Genomic DNA, 26,231 nt, shown 5'->3' with positions numbered 1-26,231 from the left:
TCAGCGATCTCGGTCTCAGTAGTTGTTCCATTTATGGTGAACTATAGTTGCAGTTCTAGGTGGAGTGAACGTTCCCCTGTTGTGAGTTTATTCCCTACCAATTTCTTTGTTCCCCTGTACTCTTATTGTCTCCTCTTTGTGTTCGAGTGCAGTGTGTACAAAGTTTCGTTCTCCTTTGTTCATGTCTTTTTTATGGGATTTTGTTACTGGGTTTCCAGCCTGCTCCCAGGGTGGCAAGAGTAAGATCAGGGCTCAGACAGGAATCAGGATCACGCTGGGGGCTCGGACCAGGCTACCATCAAGTTTACCTCTGAGATAAGAGACAGTGCAGGGTCTCAAGTCTGAGGATCAGCCTAGGAGCCCCTGTTCCGTCAATACATACCCTGTGACAGTCTTGAGGAGACTGAATAACATACTGTATTTTCTTTCATTTTATAATGTCCGACTTTGCAAAGATTTAGAAAAGAGATTGCCTTTGGCACTCAGTGTTGACATCTGTGCAATAGGCCTCCCCCCCTCATGTAGCAAGATTTAGGATGAAAATCTGCTTTCCCTTAGCATCAGCAGCACAAGGCTTCCTCTATAATATTCTCAGTCTGTCAGAAAAAAAATATACACAAAGGGTCTGGGAAACCTATATAGTGTTCACAAGTCAACTACAAATTCGACCTGTCCTATCAACTCGAAGGGATATTTTGTGCCAATGGGAATAGGAGAAAACAGATTCTATATCATCACGTATTCATGTTTTATGGAGTAGTTAGATTTATCATTTATTTATCACTTATTGTTGCCCAATAAGCAGAAAAATAAACTTTGAATTCCAAAGTAGACGAGTTATAGATATTAGTCATATGCTTATTAGCTGAATATTGCTATCAGTTGACTATAGTTTAATGAAACAGCCAGAAGGCAATGGGACTTTTTACTCACAAGTAAAAAGTTGTCAGAAGTACCATCTACCATATAAAACTACACATGGAAGTTCTAGATAGCACCAATTTCTAGGGCTAAATCTTAAGAAAATATATTATCATTAACACCCACTTCACTAATTATATCCAGCCGGTAACCTAGGCCAAATCCGAATTAATTACTGCACTGGTTGTTACTGAACTGGAAACAGTAGAAGTTTGTTGTCAGAGTCATCCCAACAGCTACGTTAAGCTGTGCAGAATGTACTAGATAACTTCTTTCACAAAACATATGTGGGTGTGTAATGTAATTAATTGTAATTTTTCATTTACATTTGGGCATATATCAAAATGTGAAAATTGTCCCGAAGTGAAAGGTTTGGAGACTATATACCTGGTTCAGATTCTAATGTCTACAACGCTATTTCTCTAACACTTACCATTGTTTGGTGGAGATGGTTTCTTGCTGGATGCAGAAGTGATGAATACGGTTCCTGAATTTGAAACTACTGATTCTGTCACTTTGCTAGATGTAGTCTGTGGAGAAGTAGATAGACTACTAATCGGATAACTCACAGTTGAGGTATAATGGATTTCAGTAGAGGATTTAGTGGTTAATGAAGATCTTGATGGTGTGATGATCTCGGTTGTTGGAGATGTAGTAAAGGATTTAGTGGTTGATGAAGGTCTTGATGGTGTGATGACCTCGATTGTTGGAGATATAGTAGAGGATTCAGTGGTTGATGAAGATCTTGATAGTGTGATGACCTCGGTTGTTGGAGATGTAGTAGAGGATTTAGTAGTTGATGAAGATCTTGATGGTGTGATGACCTCGGTTGTTGGAGATGTAATAACAACCAGAGGAGTTGTTCCGTTTATGGGCTCAGATGTTTTATCAGGTTGTGTGGAGATAATAGGAATTTTTGTTGTAGTTGCAATCTGAGAATCTGAAAATAACACCTAATTGTTAAAATGAGTAAAGGCGGCGTCACACACTACGATATATCGGGCGATATATCGCCGGGGTCACGGATTCCATGACGCACATCCGGCATCGTTCGCGACGTCGTTGTGTGTGACACCTACGAGCGACTCTGAATGATCGCAAATAGGATGAAAATCGTGGATCGTTAACACGTCGTTCATTTTTAAAAAATTGTTCGCTTTTGGGGATGCAGCCGACATACTGCTCCGTTTGACATCCTGCCAACGACGAACAACATTCAAACGACGCCTGGGTCAAACAATATATCGTTGATCGCAGATACGTCGTTTTTTAGATCGTTACGTGTGACAGCAAATAAACGACCTATGAGCAATCTCGGCAAATCGTAAATACGATCTGGGCGTGTCACGTCGCTCATGAGATCGCCCGATATATCGTAGCGTGTGACACCGCCTTAAGATGTATATATTAACTACAACATTGTATGATTTATCAGTGATGGATGATAGTGTCATGCACTGACTATCGGGGTTCCGCCAAGAGTAAGGGAATCTCTGGCAAGTGCACAACAAACAGGGTACACCGGGAACACAATAACTCAGGCTCTGAAGTTCTCCATGTGAAAGGAACGATGATTGAACATTTGGACATCTGCCCCACTCATTCTTATAGATGTGCTGAAGATCAGCCAAACACAGTGCTTCGCTATCTCTAGCGTTCCCATTAAGAATGAATGCAGCAGCAGTTCACATTATTAAAGAGGTTGTCCTCTACTACTTTTACATTAAAGACCTATCCTTAGGATAGGTCATCAATGTTTGATTCGTTGGAATCTGATACTGTCCCGGCAGCAAAGAACTGGAAATGCTCAGTTCCGAAGCTGCTCCGTCTTCTGAAAGTGGCCATGGCCAGGTACTGCACATCCGCCTCCTACTGATTAGAATGGAAGGCGGATATGCAGTACCCGGCTGCGGCCTCTAACAGAAGATGGAGCGGCTTTGGAACTGAGCATTTCCGGCTGCTTGGGGCTGCTGCAGGGACCGAGAACAGCTGATCGGCGGGGGTGCAAACATTGATGACTTGCCCCAAAGATAGGACATCAATGTAAAAGTAGTGGACAACCCCTTTAACCATCGCTCTATTCAGACAGGACTTTTTAGAGCCCCATTTCTCGGAATCAGTGGGAGTTTCAGCTGTCGAACCCACAGCAAAAGGGAAATTATCCCCTTTCCTGTAGATAAGGGATAACTTCCACACTTGAAAATACTTCACTGGGGTCTGATCATCAGAACGGGGTTCCTGAAGTCCCATGTGTGACTAGAGTGACAGTGCATATACATCACTATTGCTTGATTTAGTTATTTTGACTGGTGGAACGGCTATCTCTGTCGGTCCCATAAAAGTCATATTCATGATTGTGCTTCTCTGCTTTATTCACACAGTGAACTTTGGAATTCCCATTCTTGGATCAGTGTGGTACCGCCATTTGTACCCTCAGAAATCATGCATTATATGCACTTGTATTAGCATAATCTATCATCTTTTTTAGCATATACTGTATATCAGACGCATTGTGCGGCACATCTCCATAACCTACACACTGAATACAATGTGACCAGAGATCAATTGGATCATCGTGCATTGTTACAGGCTTTACTTGTTGATAAACCCAAAAATCCTGTGAAATAACAAGGGACAACAGAAGCAAATGGTGGATTATTACCTAGTGTGGTCATGATATCAGTTGTATGTTGCTGTATAGTTGTATTACTCTCCCAAGATGAAATTGGCATAGCAGATGTTGTTTTCAGTCCTGGTGGACTATGGTATGTGATATTACCAGTTGTGGATGCGTTAATGCCAGTTGGTAAATTGCTGCTAGAATTGGTTAGTAGGTCATCTCCAGGTAACGACTCAGTAGTTGAGACTTTAGTAGAGCGGTCAGACTCCACTGATGGACTTGTCGGCAGAGCACTAGGCAGCTTAGATGGGACATTCCCAGTGGAATTGTTGCTAGATGTCTCCTTTTGACTTAGGGATGTTAAGAATATTCCAGAAGTGATTGTTACGGAAGTAAAACTTTGAGTGGTCACAGGGAAGCTCTCAGTGGTCACTAAATTTTCTGCAGCTGTTGTGGTGGTAAAGGTTGTTGTACCTGGACATAAAAACACATTTATCTGTTTATGCCTTACTGCATTTACATTTTAACAAAATTAATTGTATTGTCAGTCTATGCTGTGGATTAATATACAGTAGAGTGTTCTGTGCTAGCTCAAGTGCACAAATTAGCTCTTCTCCAAGAGGATGAACCCCGACTATGTAGTGGCATTGTCACACTGCCGGGTATGACAAGCGTGGCACATGCATTCAGATCTGCAGGAAACCTGACGCACAACAAACAATACAACAAGTAAGGGGGAACACTTGAGACACAATAACAATGGTGGGCCCTAGCTCTAGTGATAGGGATATATGGCACACCTCCTATCCTCACCTGGAGCTGTCCCTAATCTCCTAGTCATGCCCTGCACAGTCTCCTCAACTGTCGCCGAGCAGGAATCTGAGACCCTGAGAAACCCTATAGTTGCCCTATACAAACAAAAAAGGATAAAGTCCGACTTCTGGAACACTCCTTCACAGGACCTTCCACCAAGGTGGCCAGAGTACAATGGATTTGTATTTTCAGCAAGGGCTGCTAGGAAAACACTACTACTTAAACCTGAAGGGGCGTGGCTACAAAGCAGCTGCAGCTGAACTGCTCTGCTGGAAGCAGCTGGCAACAATACTGACATTAACTCCTTAGGTCCCAAAGGAAATGAAACTACATATATAGAGCCTAAGATGGTAATGAGTGACTCTAGTCCTGAACCTGTCACTAGTCTTTAAAGACAGAGAGACGACCATTACTGCCATATACTGAATGCAGCTACCCCAAAAGGTTAATGATCGACCCTTGAACAGGCCTTGCTATGTCTGCCTATGCAGATCTTTTTCTTTAGAAGTAGACTGTGGTTTAGTAGATATCCTAAGTCATGAAGTAAGGCTATCAAAAGGGGCAGGACATGGCGGCATTAGATGGCCAGTTATCTGCCTCTTGGAGAAGAGTTAATTCACATTCACATAGCTTTTTCCAAGATACTTATAGCCTGGTCAATAAGTATAATGTGCAATTAATAACATATGATAGTTAGGGGGGTTATATTATAGATTTTGCATTGAGGTCCAAGAGCTTCAAGCTATGGTGGACCACCATGAAAAACCTAAAATAAGGTCAAACCTATGGCAGCTATCAAATATTTGAATAAAGGGCAACATGCAGATGATACATACCTAGAGTTGTGGTCAGAGTCGTTGTACTTGCTTTCGTGGTTGGTGTAATTGCTGCATTTGCAGCTATAAGGAAAAATAAATTAAAAGTTAGCAAAAAAAAAAGTTTTATATATAAATGAGCAGAATCTATAAATCAAATATACGATTAGACACGTGAACTATTCTTAATTAGGCCAGGTGTATGATTCCTTTGTTTGTTAATTCAAGGGAAGTTAGCCATTGTCTCATTTCAGAATAATCGGAGCACTATCTGTTAAATCCGGATTGTCTGTTAAGTGTGTATTGCTTCAGCCCCTTTGACTATATAATGCATAAAATTATGCAGTCGGATTAAACTAGCGACCAATGAAAGAGCAGCTATCTTCAACCAATCCTGTAAGACCCAATACCCTGAATAGCCAAAACTGAGTGATATAAAAGGGCCTTGCTTCTGTCACCAGTAGGAGATTCCACATGACCTCAGCCTAGGAGCTTTGGTTCCAGCTGGAAGATCAAAGAACTGCTTCAAGATTCATTCTACAGGATTCCAGCCTAGGATCTATGGTTCCAGCTAAAGGATCACAGAGCTGCTTCACTGCTTAACGGTAAGCCCTCAAATTCACTTGGAGAACCCAGGTTGGGACAATTTGATCTCCTGGCTACATACCTTGCTGTGTCTGGTCAGCTTCCTAAGCTTGCCGATATCTCCTCTCAGTGGGTGCCTGCCAAAATTGGGGTACTGTTGGCTGGGATAGTTGGCCCCGGAAGCCTCAAAGTCAAAAACATTCTAATCCATGGTGGGCCACCGGAAGGTTGAGGCTCTGTCACTTGTACCATCTTGTGTTCTTGCTGGGGATGTACATTGTTTGTACCTGTTGGTGAACCAATAAAGTCTTACCAATGTGTGGTTCCCTCACGTCTGTTGTCTGAGTAGTGTTCTGCCCACAGGGAAGGAGTGCGGGCATTCAGTGGGATGAGCCCTGGTCCATGCAGTCTTTCTGAAGACAGCCAGGTCAGCGGACGAGAGCATCCACTAACCCTCATGTCTCCACACGTACTACAATAGCATATAGATGAGGTGAATGTGCTCACAAGATTTGGTTGTGTAGCACACAACAACTTCAAAGGTATGTCAGCTGCTGTAGGTTACACAAGGGATTAGACAGGAGAAATGGGAAATAAAGTGCGACTTCTATCGCTGCTGAAATTGGCTGGTGAAAGTATGCAGGAGACAGATGATTCTTGCAGTTTATTTTCTACACGATTCAAGGTGTTACAACGTCTTCATCAGGAAAAATCACATTACAACATAATAGGGCACAGGTATCTACATAAAAGAGTCCACGATTAAAAACAGCTGTTTGTGACCTGAACGTAAGCGCACTCGGGTTATCCAGCAGGACAGTGATCCGAAATACACCAGCAAGTCGGCGTTTTTTCATGGCTTAAGAAAAACAAAGTTAGGACTTTGGAGTGGCCCAGTCAAAGTCCTGACCTTAAAGGGAACCTGTCAGGTACAATAACCACCCAGAACCGCGAGCAGTTCTGGGTGCATACTGCTATTCCCTGCCTACCTGTCCCTGTATCTGGAAGCATAGATAATGAGATCTTTAGAAAAAGTATTTCTAAAGATCTTTTAGCGTAGGCTAATGAGCTCAGGGACTAGTCCCAAGGGGCGTTGATTCCCTTGCTAGTTGGCCCCATTAGCATGTTAGCACAGGGGCATGCTAACATGCTAATGTGGCCGACTAGCAAGACTGCTGATCCTTTTAGGGGTACTAGTAAAATAAAACAAAAAAGTTTTGAAAAATTAAAAAAAAAAAAAAAAAAAAAGTTCTAATCACCCCCCATTCACCGCAGTGAAAATTAAAGCGTTAAAAAATTAAAAAATATACACATATTTGGTATTGCCGCATTCAGAAATGCCCGATCTATCAAAATATAAAATCAATTAATCTGATCGGTAAACAGCGTAACGGCAAACAAATTCCAAATGCCAAAATTACATTTTTTGGTTGCCTCAAATTTTGCGCAAAATGCAATAACAGGAGATCAAAACGTTGCATCTTCGCAAAAATGGGACTGTTTAAAATGTCGCAATGCAAAAAATAAGCCATCACTGAGCTATACATCCCGAAAAATGAGAACTCTACAGGTCGCGGAAAATGGCGTGCACCACTTTTTTTTGACAAATTTCTGATTTTTTTTAACAATTTAGATAAAAGTAAACCTATATATGTTTGGTGTCTACTAACTTGTACTGACTTGAGGCATCACACTGACACAGCAGTTTTACCATATAGTGAACTTGGTGAATTAAATATCCCACAATCGTGCAATTGCACTTGTTTTGCAATTTTTCCGCATTTGGAATTACTTTGCTGTTTTCCAGTACACTATATGGTAAAACTCATTGTTTCATTTAAAAGTACAACTCATTCCACAAAAAGCAAGCCCTCACAAGGCTATATCGACGGAAAAATAAAAAAAGTTACGGATCTCGGAAGGAGGGTAGCAGGGAAAAAAAAACGGAAAGCGCAAAATCGGTCGGTCGTGAAGGGGTTATTTTTTTTTTATTTTGCTCAATTAAAAACAAATAATAATATTTAAACAAGACATTAAAAGATTAATACTTTACATTTTTTCAGTTATTGATTTTTTTTTTTTTGACGACACCTTTCCTTTAACTGGGAACTGAATGGTAGCGTTAAATGAGGACTATACAGCTGAAAATAATAAAAATGTAAGATTTCCTGCCACCTTCCACTTGGGAGCATTTTATGTGAATTTTTAGGGATTCCAGATCATTTGCAATTTATGAAATATTAAGGATTCCATCTGTTATGGCGTAATTATTGGTGTGTGCTGCCAAAACCTTTTTTTTAGCATAAAATGTAATTATTCATATAAAATATAACACATGTTCTTATTACCTGGAACCAATAAAACACTGGACCCTCATGATGGGGTTCCCTTCCAAACCTTTATCCATTGATGTCTGTTAATAATTGCATAGATTTTTGATCACTAACACTACTGAGTGTACAAAATCCTGAAAATGCTGATTTTTTTGTTGTCTTAATATTTAAAATTCCTTCATCAAAATGTATTTTTGCGTTAAGCAAATATTCTAAAGGGGGCTTTACACGCAATGACATCGCTAACGAGATGTCGTTGGGGTCACGGAATTTGTGACGCACATCTGGCTTTGTTAGCGATGTCGTTGCGTGTGAAACGTACGAGTGACCGCTAACCATCAAAAATACTCACCTAATCGTTGACTGTTGACACGTCGTTCTAATCCCAAATATCGTTGCTCGTTCTGGATGCAGGTTCTTCGTCGTTCCTGAGGCAGCACACATCGCTAAGTGTGACACCCCAGGAACAACACCTTACCTGCGTCCTCCGGCAACTAGGTGGGCGTCACTTGCTTTCGGCTGCTCTTCGCCTATCCGTTTCTATTGGACAGCTGCTGTGTGACGTCGCTGTGACACCGCACGAACCGCCCCCTTAGAAAGGAGGTGGTTCGCCGGCCACAGCGACGTCGCTAAGCAGGTAAGTACGTGTGACGGGGACTAACGATATTGTGCGCCACGGGCAGCAATTTGGCCGTGACGCACAAACGACGGGGGCGGGTACGCTCGCTAGCGATATCATAGCGTGTAGAGCCCCCTTAAGTGTCTCTCTGGAGAGATACATATCAGGCCCCCCCCCCAGGCCATGTATCAGATCTGCATTATTTTTACCACACTCTAGGCTCATTTCTATAGTTCATTATATGCTTCTGATATGGAAAATTAAAAGCTTTAAAATTCTTACAGCTCTATTTTATTTCCCTCCATCTCTCCAAAGTAGTTACTTTCTCTACCCAAAAAAGTATCTAAGCCTCTTGACCAGTGGTGTACCGCCAATGATGGCAGACCACAGCCACTACGGGGCCCGTGAGTTGAGGGGCGCCAGGTGCCAGTGCCGACACCGGGCCCTCCTCCCACCCATCATCACACTTTCAACTATACTGGCATCATGGATGCCTAAACAATTGAAAGCAATGATGAAAGAAAGAAAGTTCCACTGCCCGCTCCCTCTTTTATCCTTCCTCACTACATGAGATCTGAGAGTTCAACGTAGAGGGTGCGATGACTTCAATTCAGAACACACCCTGCTGAGACCAGAGCAGCGGGGGGCCAAGGAAACGTGAGAATTTATTTATTTTAAATTAGTGAATACACGGTGGCCATAATAATACATGCGTGACTATGGGCTGTACATTATACTATATGAAGGACTATGGACTGTGCATTATACTATATGAAGGACTATGGAGTGTGCATTATACTATATGAAGGACTATGGAGTGTGCATTATACTATATGAAGGACTATGGAGTGTGCATTATACTATATGATTGACTTTGGACTGTGCATTATACTATATGAAGGATTATGGGCTGTGTGTTATACTATATGAAGGACTATGGAGTGCATTATACTATATGAAGGACTTTAGGGTGCATTATACTATATGAAGGATTATGGGCTGTGTGTTATACTATATGAAGGACTATGGAGTGCATTATACTATATGAAGGACTTTAGGGTGCATTATACTATATGAAGGACTATGGGCTGTGCATTATATGAATTACTATAGGTTGTGCATTATACTATATGAATTACTATGGGTTGTGCATTATACTATATGAATTACTATGGTTTGTGCATTATACTATATGAATTACTATGGACTGTGCATTATACTATATTAATTACTATGGGTTGTGCATTACACTATATAAAGGACTATGGGTTGTGCATTATACTATTTGGAGGTGCAATATACTATATGGACGACAATGAACTGTACATTATACTATATGAAGGTGCATTATACTATATGAATGACTATGGGTTCATTATGCTATATAGAGGACTATAAGTTTTACATTATACTATATGGAGGACTTTGGGCTGTGCATTATATATGGAAGTACATTATACTATATGGAGGACTATGGGCTTTGCATTATACTATATGGAGGACTATGGGGGATACATTATATATAGAGGTCTATGCAGGGTGTGTTATATGGAGAATATTATTATATGGGTCATCATACTGTGCAGGAATTCACTGTGGGGGAATCATACAGTGTTTAAGGGGCATCCAGAGTGATCATTGGCCTCTTGGCTGCATCTCTGATCAGTCTTCTCTTTGTTTGAGATGAATGGATGGACAGCCGGGTCTTGGTAGATTTGCAGTGGTATGATATCTCCTTCCATTTCAATATGATCGCTTGCACAGTGCTTCTTGGAATGTTTAAAGTTGTGGAAGTCTTTTGTAACCAAATCCAGCTTTTAAACTTCACAACAGTATCGCGGACCTGCCTGTTGTGTTCCTTGGTCTTCATGATGCTATCTGTGCTTTAAACAGAACACTGAGACTATCACAGAGCAGGTGCATTTATACGTAGACTTGATTACACACAGGTGGCTTATATTTATCATCATCAGTCATTTAGGACAACATTAGATCATTCAGAGATCCTCAATGAACTTCTGAAGTGAGTTTGCTGCACTGAAAGTAAAGGGGCCGAATAATATTGCATGCCCCAATTTTCAGTTTATTATTTTCTTATAAAAGTTTAAAATAAGCAATAATTGTCGTTCACCTTCACAATTGTGTCCCACTTGTAGATTCTTCACCATAAATTTAAAACTGGTGTAATATTTGGGTGTAGTGATGTAGTATATGGGAATGTAATGATGTAGTTTTGCAGGGGCAGTATATAGTGCTGTAATGCATTACAGGGGCAGTATATAGTGATGTAATGTATTACAGGTGCAGTATATAGTGCTGTAATGCATTACAGGTGCAGTATATAGTGATGTAATGTATTACAGGTGCAGTATATAGTGATGTAATGTATTACAGGGGCAGTATATAGAGATGTAATGTATTACAGGGGCAGTATATAGTGATGTAATGTATTACAGGGGCAGTATATAGTGATGTAATGTATTACAGGGGCAGTATATAGTGATATAGTGTATTACAGGGGCAGTATATAGTGCTGTAGTGTATTACAGGGGCAGTATATAGTGTTGTAGTGTATTACAGGGGCAGTATATAGTGCTGTAATGTATTACAGGGGCAGTATATAGTGCTGTAGTGTATTACAGGGGCAGTATATAGTGCTGTAGTGTATTACAGGGGCAGTATATAGTGCTGTAGTGTATTACAGGGGCAGTATATAGTGCTGTAGTGTATTACAGGGGCAGTATATAGTGCTGTAGTGTATTACAGGGGCAGTATATAGTGCTGTAGTGTATTACAGGGGCAGTATATAGTGCTGTAGTATATTACAGGGGCAGTATATAGAGATGTAGTGTATTACAGGGGCAGTATATAGAGATGTAGTGTATTACAGGGGCAGTATATAGTGCTGTAGTGTATTACAGGGGCAGTATATAGTGCTGTAGTGTATTACAGGGGCAGTATATAGTGCTGTAGTGTATTACAGGGGCAGTATATGTCACGCTCCCCGGGTCCCCTGCGCTGCTCCCCGGCTCACCTGTCACGCTCCCCGGCTCCCCTGGCTCGCTCCCCGGTTCTTCAGTCCGGTCTCCGCCGCTCCCCACTCTCCAGCATCCATTGCCGGCGCTTCCTAGGCGTTCTGGTCCCCGCTCCCGGCGCCCGTCGGCGTCTCAGCCCCAGCCCGGCTCTGCTGCTTCCTCCTCCCAGCTTCCTGCTCTGGCTTCTGGCACCCGGGCCGCGCGCATGCGCATTAGGGCGCGCGCGCGGTTATTGACCCTTTCTTAAAGGGCCAGCGTCCATTGACAGGAAATGAAGCACACAGGTTCAGGGTATAAAGGGGTTGAATGTCCAAGTGGGCGGGGCCTGATCTTCGTGTTTCCCAAGCTAGGAGTCAGGTCTCCTTGTGTCTCTTTGCCATACTTACGTATCTCTCTTCTAGAGCCGATCCTGCCTCGCCATCCGGTTCTGCCGAATCCCGCTCCCCGAACGCTGCCTATCTGCCATCCTGACAGTCCGTACCATCTCTGACCCCTGTGGTGACCCGTCATCTCGCTCCAACGGTTCCGGACTCCGCCTGACATCATCTCGGCTTCCGAACCTGAGCTCCGTCACCCGGACTACCATCAGTGACTCCGTGGTCCCAGGGACTTCTCCATTATACTCTTGTGCACGGACTGCCCTGCTACCTGTAGTGCTCCAGCTACCGGACCCCTTACCATCATCAAGGAGTTCGGCCCAGTGGATCCACCTCCTGGGTCTGCCCTTCCACCTGGCCCTAACAGTAAGATCAGGCCATGGATCCCGCTGAAGCACTAGCGGCCTTGCAGGAGGAACTCCAATGCCAGCGTGAGACCCAGACCCGCATGCTGAACTTCATGACTTCGGTGGACGCCCGCCTGAACACGCTACAAGCGTCAATTACATCTTCAGCATCTCGGGCTTCCACTAGCCAATCCACGGCTCCAGCCCCCGTGGCAGCCTCTTCGGATGCTTCCAGACTTCGTTTGGCTTCACCACCCCGGTACGCCGGAGATCCCAAGACCTGCAGGGGTTTCATAAACCAATGCTCCCTCCATTTCACGCAGCTGCCGCATTTGTTTGCCTCCGACCAAGCCAAGGTCGCCTTCATCATGTCCCATCTAGAGGGTGAGGCACTGGCGTGGATGAACCCCTTGTGGGAGAAGGAGGATCCTGTGACCACGAACATCCAGGAGTTCCTGCAGGCATTCCGTGGCACCTTTGACGAGCCCGGACGCGCCTCCGCGTCTGCTTCATCTCTTCTCCGGTTACGTCAGGGGACTCTGACGGTGGGTCAATACGCAATCCGTTTTCGCACCTTGGCTTCGGAACTTGGCTGGAACAACGAGGCCCTAACTGCCGCCTTCTGGGAAGGACTCTCGGGTCGAATTAAAGATGAGCTGGCTGGTCGTGACGTACCATCCACCCTGGATGCCCTGATTACCCTAGCGACTCGAGTGGACATCCGCTTTCAGGAGCGATCCAAAGAGGTGTCCCGTGAGAGACGTCCGGTACGGCATTCCTCTCCTCCGCAGAAGCCTGCCATACTACAGTCAACGGCATCTGGTGTCTCCGTCCACGAGCCCATGCAGATCGACCGTGTGCGGCAGTCTGAACAACGTCGAGCAGAGCGGCTCGCCAAGGGCCTCTGCTTCTACTGCGGAGAGGGCACACACCTGCTACGCTCCTGTCCAGAGAGGCCGGGAAACTCCAAAGCCTAGGGTTGGTAGGAGAGGCCACCCTAGGTGCTGGGACTCTCTCAGACCCGGTTACGTGGACTGTGCAAGTGACAACGGGAGAGACGCGGTTCACGGCTGAGGCGTACCTCGATTCTGGGGCAGCAGGCAATTTCATCCAGCAGGCCACGGTGGACAAGTACCAGGTGCCTGTTACTCCACTCGACAAACCCCTCGTGATTGCCTCTGTGGATGGGAGACCCCTCTCTGACACCATCTCCTGGATCACCAGGCCGGTCGAACTGCGTATCGGTGCCCTGCACACCGAGAACATCGCTCTCTACGTCCTTCCACACATGTCCCATCAAATCCTGCTGGGACTTCCCTGGTTACGGACGGACACACGAGCCATCAGTCAGCTGGGGCACTGGTGAAATCACCCGATGGGGCTCTTCGTGCCATGAGAACTGTCTGAAGACCATACAACCCATCCGACGACCTCCGGTTCCAGAGAACCTACCGGGACTGCCCTCGGCCTATTGGTCCTTCGCGGACGTCTTTGATAAAAAGGAATCTGAGGTACTTCCGCCACATCGTCCGTACGATTGTGCCATCGACCTGCTCCCGGGAACAACACCACCTCGAGGACGGATATATCCATTGTCTCCAGCCGAAACAAGGGCCATGTCTACTTACATCACAGAGAGCCTGGCAAGGGGATTCATTCGGAGATCCTCCTCTCCTGCTGGAGCAGGCTTCTTCTTCGTTAAGAAGAAAGAGGGCGACCTACGCCCATGTATAGACTACCGGGGATTGAACCAAATCACCGTAAAAAACAAGTACCCTCTGCCGCTCATCCCCGAATTGTTTGACCGGCTTAGAGGAGCTCGTGTGTTCACCAAATTGGACCTTCGAGGTGCCTACAACCTGGTCCGCATCCGCTCTGGGGACGAATGGAAGACCGCGTTCAATACTCGCGATGGGCACTATGAATACTGCGTGATGCCCTTCGGCCTGTGTAACGCACCAGCAGTCTTTCAAGAATTGGTGAACGACGTTTTCCGGGACCTTCTTTACGTCTGTGTGGTGGTGTATCTGGATGATATCCTTGTCTTCTCTCCGGATCTCCAGACCCACAGAGAGAACGTGCAGCTGGTTCTACAAAGACTGAGAGAGAATCGTCTGTACGCCAAGTATGACAAGTGTGTCTTTGAGCAGTCTTCTCTCCCCTTCCTGGGTTACATCATCTCCGATACCGGACTGCAGATGGATCCAAAGAAGGTCTCCTCCATTCTCAACTGGCCTCCTCCTTCTGGACTGAAGGCAATCCAACGCTTTCTGGGATTCGCCAACTACTACCGCCAGTTCATTCCTCACTTCTCTGCTCTGACCGCTCCTCTCTCCGCCTTGACCAAGAAGGAGGCTAATCCAAAGGACTGGTCACCTGCGGCCGACGCCGCGTTTGGCTCCCTGAAGCGGGCATTTGCCTCCTCTCCTGTGCTCCACCGTCCAGAGTTAAACCGCCAGTTCACCTTGGAGGTGGATGCCTCCTCCTCGGGAGCCGGAGCAGTGCTCATGCAGAAGTCCTCCTCCGGGAAGATGGTGACTTGCGGTTTCTTCTCCAAGAGCTTCTCAGCGCCTGAACGCAACTACACCATCGGTGACCGAGAGCTATTGGCAGTAAAACTGGCTCTGGAGGAATGGCGCTACCTTCTGGAAGGAGCAGTGTACCCCGTAATCATTTACACGGACCACAAGAACCTGGAATACCTGCGGTCCGCTCAGTGACTGAACCCACGGCAAGCCAGGTGGTCCTTGTTCTTTGCCAGGTTCGATTTCCAGCTCCATTTCCGACCCGCGGACAAGAATGTACGCGCTGATGCCTTGTCCAGGTCTTTCATGCCCATGGAGCAGGAGGAGGAGACATCCCAGCCCATCATCTGTCCTAGTAAAATCATTCCAGTGGCTCCTGTCACCCTGGCCCAGATACCGCCCGGGAAAACCTATGTCTCTGAGACTGATAGGCAAAAAGTGTTACACTGGGGCCATGCCTCGAAAACAGCCGGTCATGCTGGTCAAAAGAGAACATGGAGTGCGATTGTACGTCATTACTGGTGGCCATCCCTTCGCACGGACGTCGCTGCTTTTGTCTCTGCCTGCTCCTCTTGTGGCAGGAACAAGACGCCCAAACACCTGCCATATGGCCGTCTTCTGCCTCTGCCTATACCCTCAGTTCCGTGGCAACACATTGCAATGGACTTTATTACGGACTTGCCATTGTCCTCCGGACACACAGTCATATGGGTCGTGGTGGATCGGTTCTCTAAAATGGCTCATTTCGTCCCTATGGCAGGACTGCCCTCTGCTCAGGAACTCGCGGACGCCTATATACATCACATCTTCCGCTTGCATGGCTTTCCATCACACATCGTGTCCGACAGAGGAACTCAGTTCACCTCCCGCTTCTGGAGGGCTCTCTGCAAACATCTGGGAGTGACTCTGGACTTTTCTTCTGCCTACCATCCTCAGTCTAATGGCCAAGTGGAAAGGGTCAATCAAATCTTGACCTCCTTCTTACGACACTACGTCAACGCCCATCACGACGACTGGTCCACGCTTCTTCCTTGGGCTGAATTCTCCCATAACCACCACGTCAGTGAGTCCTCCTCCAGCTCTCCCTTTCATGTCGTTTATGGACTTCAGCCCTTTGTCCCATTGCCTGTATCTCCTTCTTCGGATGTCCCTGCTGCTGATGCTGTAGCCCGTGACTTTGCAACCATTTGGGACTCTGTCAAGGCGTCCCTTGGGCGTGCTTCCCTGCGGATGAAGAGACATGCAGACAAGAGACGTCTGGACCCTCCGTGTTTCTCTCCTGGAGATCTAGTCTGGCTTGCTTCCAAGTACGTCCGATTGAAGATACCATCCTACAAGCTGGGTCCTCGCTACATCGGGCCGTTTAAAGTCCTCAGCAAGATCAATGAGGTCTCCTACAAGCTACAGCTCCCGGCCACGATGAGGATACCCAACTCCTTCCACGTCTCCCTGCTCAAGCCGGTTGTCCTTGGTCCCTTCTCCGCTGCTGCCAGTTCGGCTCCTCCTCCTATTGCCGATGACGACATCTATGCGGTAAGGGATATCGTGGCCATGAAGACCGTACGGGGTCGACAGTTCTTCCTGGTGGACTGGGCAGGGTATGGTCCTGAGGATAGGTCCTGGGAGCCCCGGGAGAATGTGGGTACTCCGCTGATCCGTGCCTTCCTGTCCCGGTTGCGGGGAGGGGGGCGTAGGGGGGGGTACTGTCACGCTCCCCGGGTCCCCTGCGCTGCTCCCCGGCTCACCTGTCACGCTCCCCGGCTCCCCTGGCTCGCTCCCCGGTTCTTCAGTCCGGTCTCCGCCGCTCCCCACTCTCCAGCATCCATTGCCGGCGCTTCCTAGGCGTTCTGGTCCCCGCTCCCGGCGCCCGTCGGCGTCTCAGCCCCAGCCCGGCTCTGCTGCTTCCTCCTCCCAGCTTCCTGCTCTGGCTTCTGGCACCCGGGCCGCGCGCATGCGCATTAGGGCGCGCGCGCGGTCATTGACCCTTTCTTAAAGGGCCAGCGTCCATTGACAGGAAATGAAGCACACAGGTTCAGGGTATAAAGGGGTTGAATGTCCAAGTGGGCGGGGCCTGATCTTCGTGTTTCCCAAGCTAGGAGTCAGGTCTCCTTGTGTCTCTTTGCCATACTTACGTATCTCTCTTCTAGAGCCGATCCTGCCTCGCCATCCGGTTCTGCCGAATCCCGCTCCCCGAACGCTGCCTATCTGCCATCCTGACAGTCCGTACCATCTCTGACCCCTGTGGTGACCCGTCATCTCGCTCCAACGGTTCCGGACTCCGCCTGACATCATCTCGGCTTCCGAACCTGAGCTCCGTCACCCGGACTACCATCAGTGACTCCGTGGTCCCAGGGACTTCTCCATTATACTCTTGTGCACGGACTGCCCTGCTACCTGTAGTGCTCCAGCTACCGGACCCCTTACCATCATCAAGGAGTTCGGCCCAGTGGATCCACCTCCTGGGTCTGCCCTTCCACCTTGCCCTAACAGTATATAGTGCTGTAGTGTATTACAGGGGCAGTATATAGTGCTGTAGTGTATTACAGGGGCAGTATATAGTGCTGTAGTGTATTACAGGGGTAGTATATAGTGCTGTAGTGTATTACAGGGGCAGTATATAGTGCTGTAGTGTATTACAGGGGCAGTATATAGTGCTGTAGTGTATTACAGGGGCAGTATATAGTGCTGTAGTGTATTACAATACAGTATATAGTGCTGTAGTGTATTACAGGGGCAGTATGTAGTGCTGTAGTGTATTACAGGGGCAGTATATAGAGATGTAGTGTATTACAGGGGCAGTATATAGTGCTGTAGTGTATTACAGGGGCAGTATATAGTGCTGTAGTGTATTACAGGGGCAGTATATAGTGCTGTAATGTATTACAGGGGCAGTATATAGTGCTGTAATGTATTACAGGGGCAGTATATAGTGCTGTAATGTATTACAGGGGCAGTATATAGTGCTGTAATGTATTACAGGGGCAGTATATAGTGCTGTAGTGTATTACAGGGGCAGTATATAGTGCTGTAATGTATTACAGGGGCAGTATATAGTGCTGTAGTGTATTACAGGGGCAATATATAGTGCTGTAGTGTATTACAGGGGCAGTATAGCAGTATATAGTGCTGTAATGTATTACAGGGGCAGTATATAGTGCTGTAGTGTATTACAGGGGCAGTATATAGAGATGTAGTGCATTACAGGGGCAGTATATAATGATGTAGTGTGTGTGTGTATATATATATATATATATATATATAAATATATATATATATATATAAAAAATATATATATATATATATATATATATATATATATATGTATATATATATATATATATATATATATATATATATATATATATTGTGAGGTATCAACCGGCTGTATTACAAAGGGCCGGTATGTTTTGCAGAAGCGTGGGTGCTCTGCAATGTGAAGTTGGCTGGGACCTGTGGTTCCACAGGATTGCATTACATGCAGAGCCATGGAAGGGTGTGTGATGCTGATTACACACTCCTTACCACCTGTGGGTGTGGCTCCAGGGGTTAAAGCAATCCTGTCTCTGAACCTGGGTGGAGTGTGTCTAGGGCAGTCTAGAGAGAGACTGGCTCTAGATGTCTAGTGTGTGGACTGGAAACGAGAGTGAGAGCAGAGCCGAGAGCTCTGCATGGAGCATCCTGTGTGGAGGTTGAGCACAGGACTCAGATATTCAGACTGAGGTGAGTGCAGCCAGACTAGGGCTGTAAGGCCGAACCTCTCCTGGAGGAGACCCAGACCCAGGGGTCTGCAGAGGGCCCTGGGGCCGAGAAGGAACCTCAGCTAGAGGTGTCTGCTGGCAGGTGCCAGAGAGTAAGGAAAGTGGTTAACTTCCACTATGAACTTGTAATAGAGTCTGCTCTGTAAGCTGCAGAGCCGGAAGCCTGGAAAAGCTCCAGGCCGGCGTGGGGCGCTTATAAGTTTGTGGACCCTCCTGGAACAGCCGAACGGGGCATCGTAAGACCGTCTCCTACGGCAAGGGGTGCCTGTGTGCCGGTGACCCGTATGGACGGTGCATAACCCGGCTGTGTTCCAGGTGAATTTAAATGTACAGCGAGGACAATAAAGCTGTTGGAATCGGACTATTTGAGTCACAGAATCTTTTTAGTCCTGGGGGACCCCAACCCCGCATATATATATATATATATACAGTATTGGGTAGAATTGAGTTAAGTATATCAGTCTGGCCCTCTAAAAGGATCCCAAGTTCTCATGCGGCCCCATGAGAAATTTAATTGCCCGCCCCTGTCCTAATGGGATCACTGAGTATTTTAATGTCTAATCCACTTTTTTACTCTAACGTCATCTCTTCCTGCTCTCGTAACCATTTTTATACACAAAATGCAGGAGGTTCTGTTCAAGCTTTTCACTTTTTTTTTTCTAGGTGTATTTGGACTTCATGGAAGTACCATGAAAAGAGCCTTCAGTAGGCCCCCAACTGGTAGGGTAACCCATCAGCATCCCACAGTCTTGGCATCCTTGATTAGCCCTCACATGCAAATGGACCATTTAAAGTGAACCTGTCAGGTGCAATATGTACTCAGAACCACGAGCAGTTCTGGGTACATATTGCTAATCCCTGCCTAACCGTCCCTGTATCTAGTAGCATAGATAAAGAGATCTTTAGAAAAAGTATTTCTAAAGATCCTTTATGATATGCTAATGAGGCCAGCGACTAGTCGCAAGAGTGTTAGTTCCTGGGCATATTCCGCCCTCTTAGCATGGTAGTGTCGCGGGCGGAGGAGGGGATGCTGCGCTCTCCCAGTGCTCGGGTCCGGCTGCTGCGGCCTGCTGCTGCTCGGTGGCTCGAGCGATGGGCTGAATCCCGGGGACTCGAGCGGCGCTCCTCGCCCGTGAGTGAAAGGGGTCTGGTTTTTGGGATAATTTATTGTCCGTGACGCCACCCACGGTTGTGGTGATTGTGTGGACACCACCGCTGCTCTGTCTGGGGATCCCGGGAGTGGTGGTATGGAGCAGCTAGTTGTTGATTTGCCCCTCCGTGGGTAGGGGGGTTTGGTGATCCCGGGGCCCAGTGATGGGGTTGGAATGGTGGACAGGCGGGTTATGGGGCTTGTGGAGGTGCAGGGACGCAGGGGTAGCGCTGTGCCGCACGGCACGGAGGTACTCACTCAGCCAAAGGATGATGACACTGTTCACGGTAAACAAACGGCTGGTTGGACGGGTCCCTCGGACGGCTACGGTGCTGATGTTCCCTGCAGTTAGCGGTGACGGTCACTTCCCTGCACCTAAGTACGGTTCTTTGGTAGCGATGGGTTCCCACCGGTAACCCGCTCCCCAGCTTGGATATGAGCAGGAGGAGCCCCTCTCTTGCCCGCAGGCGCTGGCCCTGAGAAACTGGTGCCCTGGCGGTGGCGGTGTCTCTCTTTAACGGTCGGACTGTTGCCTTCAATCGGGACTTGCTTGTTGGGAGACCCAGAGGTCCCCTTCACTGACTGATTTGGCAAATTCACGGCGACTCCTAGCCTTTCCGGGATCCGAAAGGCCCCTGCCAATGGTGCTGGCTTCTCTTCGTATACCGCTCCGGTACCGCCGGGCCACCACCCGTCCACGGTCCTTTCGGCAACCTCCAAGTAGCCTTTCCTGCAGACGGTCACCGCCGTCTGCCAACCTTGCTGTCTCAGTCCGGGGCACACACCCGGACCAACTTCAGGCTTTTCAACTGTCACTTTCTCTGTCACTACTCTCACTTTCCTCCTTCTCCTTCCTCTCACTTTGAACTCACCAACTAAAACTGCCTGGTTTTCCCGCCTCCAGGGCTGTGAACTCCTCGGTGGGCGGAGCCAACCACCTGGCCCACCCCCTGGTATGGACATCAGCCCCTGGAGGAAGGCAACAAGGATTTGTGTTTTGACTTTGGTGTTCCTGCAGGGAATGTGGGGTGCGTGTGGTGTTGTTACCTGTGACCCCTGGGTTGCCCAGGGCGTCACAGTAACACACCCACAGGGGCGTACTAACAAGCTATTCAATGCCTACTGCCAGCGTCATCACCAGCGGTGATGCAAGTAGCTGTCCGTTGCTACAGCCTCAGACTCCGGGCAGTGCGCATGATTAGAAATCCCCAGCACTTCCAGTCATGTGCACTAGAACCCAGGATGCACATGTGATGCCCTGGCCTATCAGGTCGTCACAAGGGTGCCATGCAATCTGCCTTTCTGCATAGTACCCGCTCCTCCTTGGTTACGGGTTCTGTCAATTTGGTGTTGCTATCAACAGGTATACCAAAAATCCTGAGGAACACTCTGCACCACACCCACCAGCGACCCATTGGGCAGCCTGAGGGGAATAGGGCCACACAGATGGAGGGATGGAAAAGAGAGGGCAGAGATGTCAGGGCAGATTTTGAGTTGAGTGGTGAAGAGTGAGCAGCGGTGACAGGACAGGTCACGCTGCGGAGCTGGGCTCCTGTACCTGTCCCAGGTGCCAGACGTTGGCCTGGCCAGAAGGAGCTGGAACCCCGGTCGCAGGGGGTAGTGACAGGGGGCACAGTGCTGCTATAGAGAGCGGGCCGGCTGCCTTGTTCTACAACCGGGCAGGGGCCAGGGCACGACGAGGTACGCGGACCCTAGGCTGGGAAGAAGCTTCACGCAGCCCAGTAATTCACCCGACGGGAACGGAGTCTTTAGGAACCGTTCCCCACCCGCTCCAGAATCGGGGTACTAGCGCAACGAGGGGGATAGGACTTCCCACAACCGTCCAGAAAATCCCAAGCATGAACCGTGAGAGCAAGCTCACCCTGCTATGCACGCAGGTGAGCAGGACCCGAGTAACTTCACGTGAAAGTGATCCATACGACAGACACACAGTGCCAAGGAACAAGGCTTCAGGCCAACCAGCAACACCAAAGGGGCACGGACCCAGCGTGCTCGCCCAGCGGGAGCAGAATATTCAAGAGTTTGGTTTACCTGGTGTCAGCGTCAGTGACTTTGGACTGTGTGAGTACCCGATATCCCTTCACTTCCGATGGGTTCCCCACTCCATCCATCACCGGACCCTGGGACATCACTCTCCCTGCCCACGGAGGGGTTAACATCTCGAGCTGCCACACATAGTCTCCGGGTGTCCCCAAACGGCAGCGGTGGTCCCTCACATTACCACTCACTGTGGGTGGTGTCACGAACATTATACCCAATCACCACCCAAAACATTCCCCTTTTTATTCCGGGTAGCTGCGCGGCCCCGCCTCGGATCTGGAGACCCCTCGAGCCACTATGGATCCGGGTCCGAGCAGCCCGTCGGCTGTCGCGGGGCGGCACACACACACCCGGCTTCATAGTGCGCATGAACGGAAGTGTGGTGACCTGATCATGCACAGTGCCTGGCGGCTGCAGCTGTAGCAACTGACAGGTACGCGCGTCACCGCTGATGATGATGTGTCGCCCAGGGTTATGGGGTACTCGGTCCCAGGCGGTGTATAACTTGGTAATTTCACTTTGGTGGCCATTGCCCGGTCCCATGCCATGGGTCCTTTTTGAAAAGGGTAGTATTTACAGGGGATTAGAAAAGTGTTCACACGTGACGCCACTTGCGGTGTTGCGGCTATGTGGACGGAGCCGCCACTGCACAATGTCCACTACTGGGGCTGGTGTTAATGGCAGCCTGGATGAAAGGCCCTTCACAAGCAGGGCTGGGCCCAAGAGGGTACGTGATGTGACGGGTGTCAGAAGAAGGTAGTCCACTCAAGGGGTTCAGTGCAACTGGTTCTTTACTCATTTTCTGGTGGTAACTGGTCATCCGAGGCCGGTCTTCCACTGCAGTCCGTATGACGGTAGTGTGAACCCTGTGGGGATGGAGTCTCTGGTCCTGTCCCCAGTTCTCCCTTTGCTACTGAGTTCCGGACTTCAAGATCAGTGAGGTCCTTGATGGTCCCCTCACTGTGCAGGTGCTATCAGGTCTGCCTGGATCTTCTGCCTGACCTAGGGTCCTGTACCCCATTGGTGCGTGTTTCCAGGAGTACTCCACCGTACTCCACCGGCATCTACCCTCCTGGGCACCAGGTTACTGTTCACTGCTAGTCAGTGCGTCTGCTCGCGTTCACTGTCAAACTCTTTCTCCCTCCACTGTCTGCCTGTCCACAGTCTGCCCCTCCGACCTGGTTAACTAGTGGACTGGACTGGCTCCACCTCTTGGCGGCCATCCATTGGTCCAACCCTAGCCTTGTACCATCCTATGGGGGAACGTTGGGGGAAAACTGGGATTACCTGGAGTGTTTGTGTGTTACCGACACTGGTCTTCTGTGTCCCTGGGGTGTAGGCCCTGCATCCTAGTGAGGATGCAGTACCTTATAGCTCCCTGATGGCTTCAGGGGCACTACAATGACGCTGGCAATGGGCATTGAATAGCATGTTAGCACGCCCCTCTGGGCGTGCTACTATGCTAAGAGGACGGAATGAGTGCAGGAACTAACACCCTTATGACTAGTCCCTGCGCTCATTAGCATATAATGAAGGATCTTTAGAAATAATTTTTCTAAAGATCCCTTTATCTATGCTACTATAGCCTGGCATTAGAACTATGCACCCAGAACTGCTCCTGTTTCTGGTGCATATAGCACCTGACAGATTAATTACGAGTAAATGTTGATGTCAGTGAATGTCAGCAGCATCTAAATGGTAGACAGCAGCAATCAGAACTGACTTTGAATTCTGCTTCTAGAGGTAAATGCAAGCTATATAATACAGCCAGCATCCACCATATATGACTGAGCCTTCTTCATACACCCAATGGATGTACGTGCACACCCAACATCGAGAATGTATCCCACGATTAGTATCTGTTGAGTTTTTGATGCTGCAGATTTTCTACTCCATCTCCGCACCTTAATTTACATGCATTTTTTTTTTTTTTTCATGCTGCGCTTTTTTTTGTCTCTGCTGTGCCATCCTTTAAATAAAGCTGGTTTTTTTTTCTTGAAACTTCCTGGTTTTCAAATAATTAAGTGTGGATTATGTATGTTTTTGTTGCGTTTCTGCAATGTAAACACATTGAAAACGTATGTGCGGGTTTTTTACCTATTTTATGCCTCATCTAATGCAAGTCTAGGGTTAAATTCCGCACAGAGAATTCAGCGTGCCCTCAAGAGAAATTGACATGCTGTTGCTCGGAAATACGCAGCTCGGGTCAGTTTACACAGTGTTAACGGGAAACTGTCACTAGAATTTTCACTATTAAACTAAAAGAATCCCCTTCTGCAGCTCCTGGGCTGCATTCTAGAAAGGTTCATCTTGCTACTGCCCCCCTTTCAGACCTGAATAACAACTTTATAAAATATTACCTTTTGTTATGGTAATGAGGTTTGCTGGCCCCGTGAGCGGGCTGTATTTCGTCAGTTATTCCCCCTCCTGCCGCTGTTTGCCGTCCCCCAGTGTTCATTTACATAGATGAGGCCGCAGCCCTCATTTTCCGCAGTGCTCCAAGTCTTGCACATGCGCAGTGGCACTATCACAGGACTGAGCACTGTTTTCAAATCGCAAGCGCCGGTGATGTTATTGCGCAGGCGCAAGATTATGGGCGGCGCTGTGAATGTCATCACCAGCGTCATCCAAGTAGCCGCCCATAATCTCGCACCTGCGCAATAACATCACTGGTGCTCGCGATTTGAAAACAGTGCTCAGTCCCGCGGTAGTGCTACTGACTGCGCATGCGCAAGACTCCAGGAGCACTGCGGAACATGAGGGCGCCGACCTCATCTATGCAAATGAACACTGGGGGATGGTGAACCGCGGCAGGAGGGGGGGAATAACTGACGAAATACAGCCCGCCCACGGGGCCAGCAAAGCTCATTACCATAGCAAAAGGTAATATTTTATAAAGTTGTTATTTAGGTCTGATAGGGGGGTCAGTAGCAAGATAAACCTTTCTAGAATACAGCCCAGGAGCTGCAGAAGGGGATACTTTTAGTTTAATAGCGAAAATTCTGGTGACAGGTTCCCTTTAAAAAAGCACAAGCAGCAGGAGATTTCCACAAATCCATCCACTTTGCTGGAACGGTAAGACACTGCTTTTTTGACTCAGCGAAAAGACGCAGCGTCAAAAACTCGAGTAAAACTCAGGGCGGGCACGTAGCCTTAATGATAGATCTTTTTTCATGCTCGGGGAATGTATTACTCACCACAGCGCAGTTTTATGTCCTCGGACAATTTTGGAAACTTCCAATCCTCTTTTGTCCAGGTGATTAAATTTCCTTTGAAACAGTTAAGTAGCTGTTCTGGAGACATTGCATAGTCCCACATCTGGAAGTTGTATAGAAATCCAAACATGGCGCTAATTTTATTTATATCAATCTGACCTCCATTATTGGTATGTTCAGCCCCCAAAACAAGGCTCCCATTGCCGTTCAGCATTCTTTTCTCAGTTGTAGTGTTAAAGACACTTGTCTGATTCACGTAAACTTCCAGCCGATTGGTTTGTTTCTTCCACGTTAAACATACGGTATGCCAAACGCCTTTCTGCAAGCCTATATTTACTACATGAAACTTTCCCAGGATGAATATATCAAACATATTGATATATCGGTTAAAACTAATCTCAGGGGGTTTTCCATTTTGAACACAGTAAGAAAATGCCGTTGAAGATGCATCATTGTCAAAAAATAAATCCACGCATACTGTAAATTCTGATAAATCTGGAATCCCAGTAGAGGGGAGTTGTCCAATATCCCCTCTCGAATAAATACGTGCCTTGTGCTTCCAAAATGATCTTGTATCTGCAAATACAGAAAAAGGAAAATTCCATAAGAACTGAAGCCAACATAACACATATGAAAAAATTATTTCTTATTACTGAGTGCACAATTTTGTGAAATAAGTAACATACACAAGAATGTAGCTATTTAGTTGTTTGGGGGGTTTTTTTAGAAAAAAATTAGGCAGCATAATATAAAATATTCATGCTCCATAACCAAGGCTTTCAATACCAGAATAGCTGAAATCAGTTGTATCTGGGCCTGTCATGGGTATGTCACAGATGACTGGCAGTCATGGGGTTTCTGGCCATAGAAGGTCACAGCATTTGGTTGCACAAATTGCGCCCTGACTTCCCATTATTTCTGCTGTCAGTATTCTTTGGTTTCCATCATCCCAAATGAAAATTAACAATATAGCTCTTCCACTGGAAGGAAGTGCAATAGGAAGTCCTATGAGGTGATCACTACCTGAAGAAGAGTTGATTATTAATAATAGTGGGTG

General features: G+C 47.3%; 1 protein-coding gene across 1 annotated transcript in view; it reads right to left on the bottom strand.

Moving 5' to 3' along the window:
* The window catches only part of ADGRG4 (adhesion G protein-coupled receptor G4), a 127,448-nt gene extending 101,451 nt beyond the window's left edge, over window positions 1-25,997 (bottom strand). Inside the window, exons 1-5 of the mRNA XM_075324871.1 lie at window positions 25,961-25,997; window positions 25,157-25,750; window positions 5,191-5,253; window positions 3,584-4,015; window positions 1,355-1,861 (exon numbers count right to left, since the gene is read on the bottom strand). Of these exons, the coding sequence (XP_075180986.1) occupies window positions 1,355-1,861; window positions 3,584-4,015; window positions 5,191-5,253; window positions 25,157-25,750; window positions 25,961-25,997 (1,633 nt within the window). The remainder of the gene's footprint in view (window positions 1-1,354; window positions 1,862-3,583; window positions 4,016-5,190; window positions 5,254-25,156; window positions 25,751-25,960) is intronic.
* Between the last annotated feature and the right edge of the window lie 234 nt (window positions 25,998-26,231).

Source organism: Anomaloglossus baeobatrachus, chromosome 9, assembly GCF_048569485.1.
Source record: "Anomaloglossus baeobatrachus isolate aAnoBae1 chromosome 9, aAnoBae1.hap1, whole genome shotgun sequence".
NCBI classification, from domain to species: domain Eukaryota; kingdom Metazoa; phylum Chordata; class Amphibia; order Anura; family Aromobatidae; genus Anomaloglossus; species Anomaloglossus baeobatrachus.
Note: the sequence above shows the minus strand (reverse complement) of the source record. Positions and strands in the feature narration are given on the sequence as shown.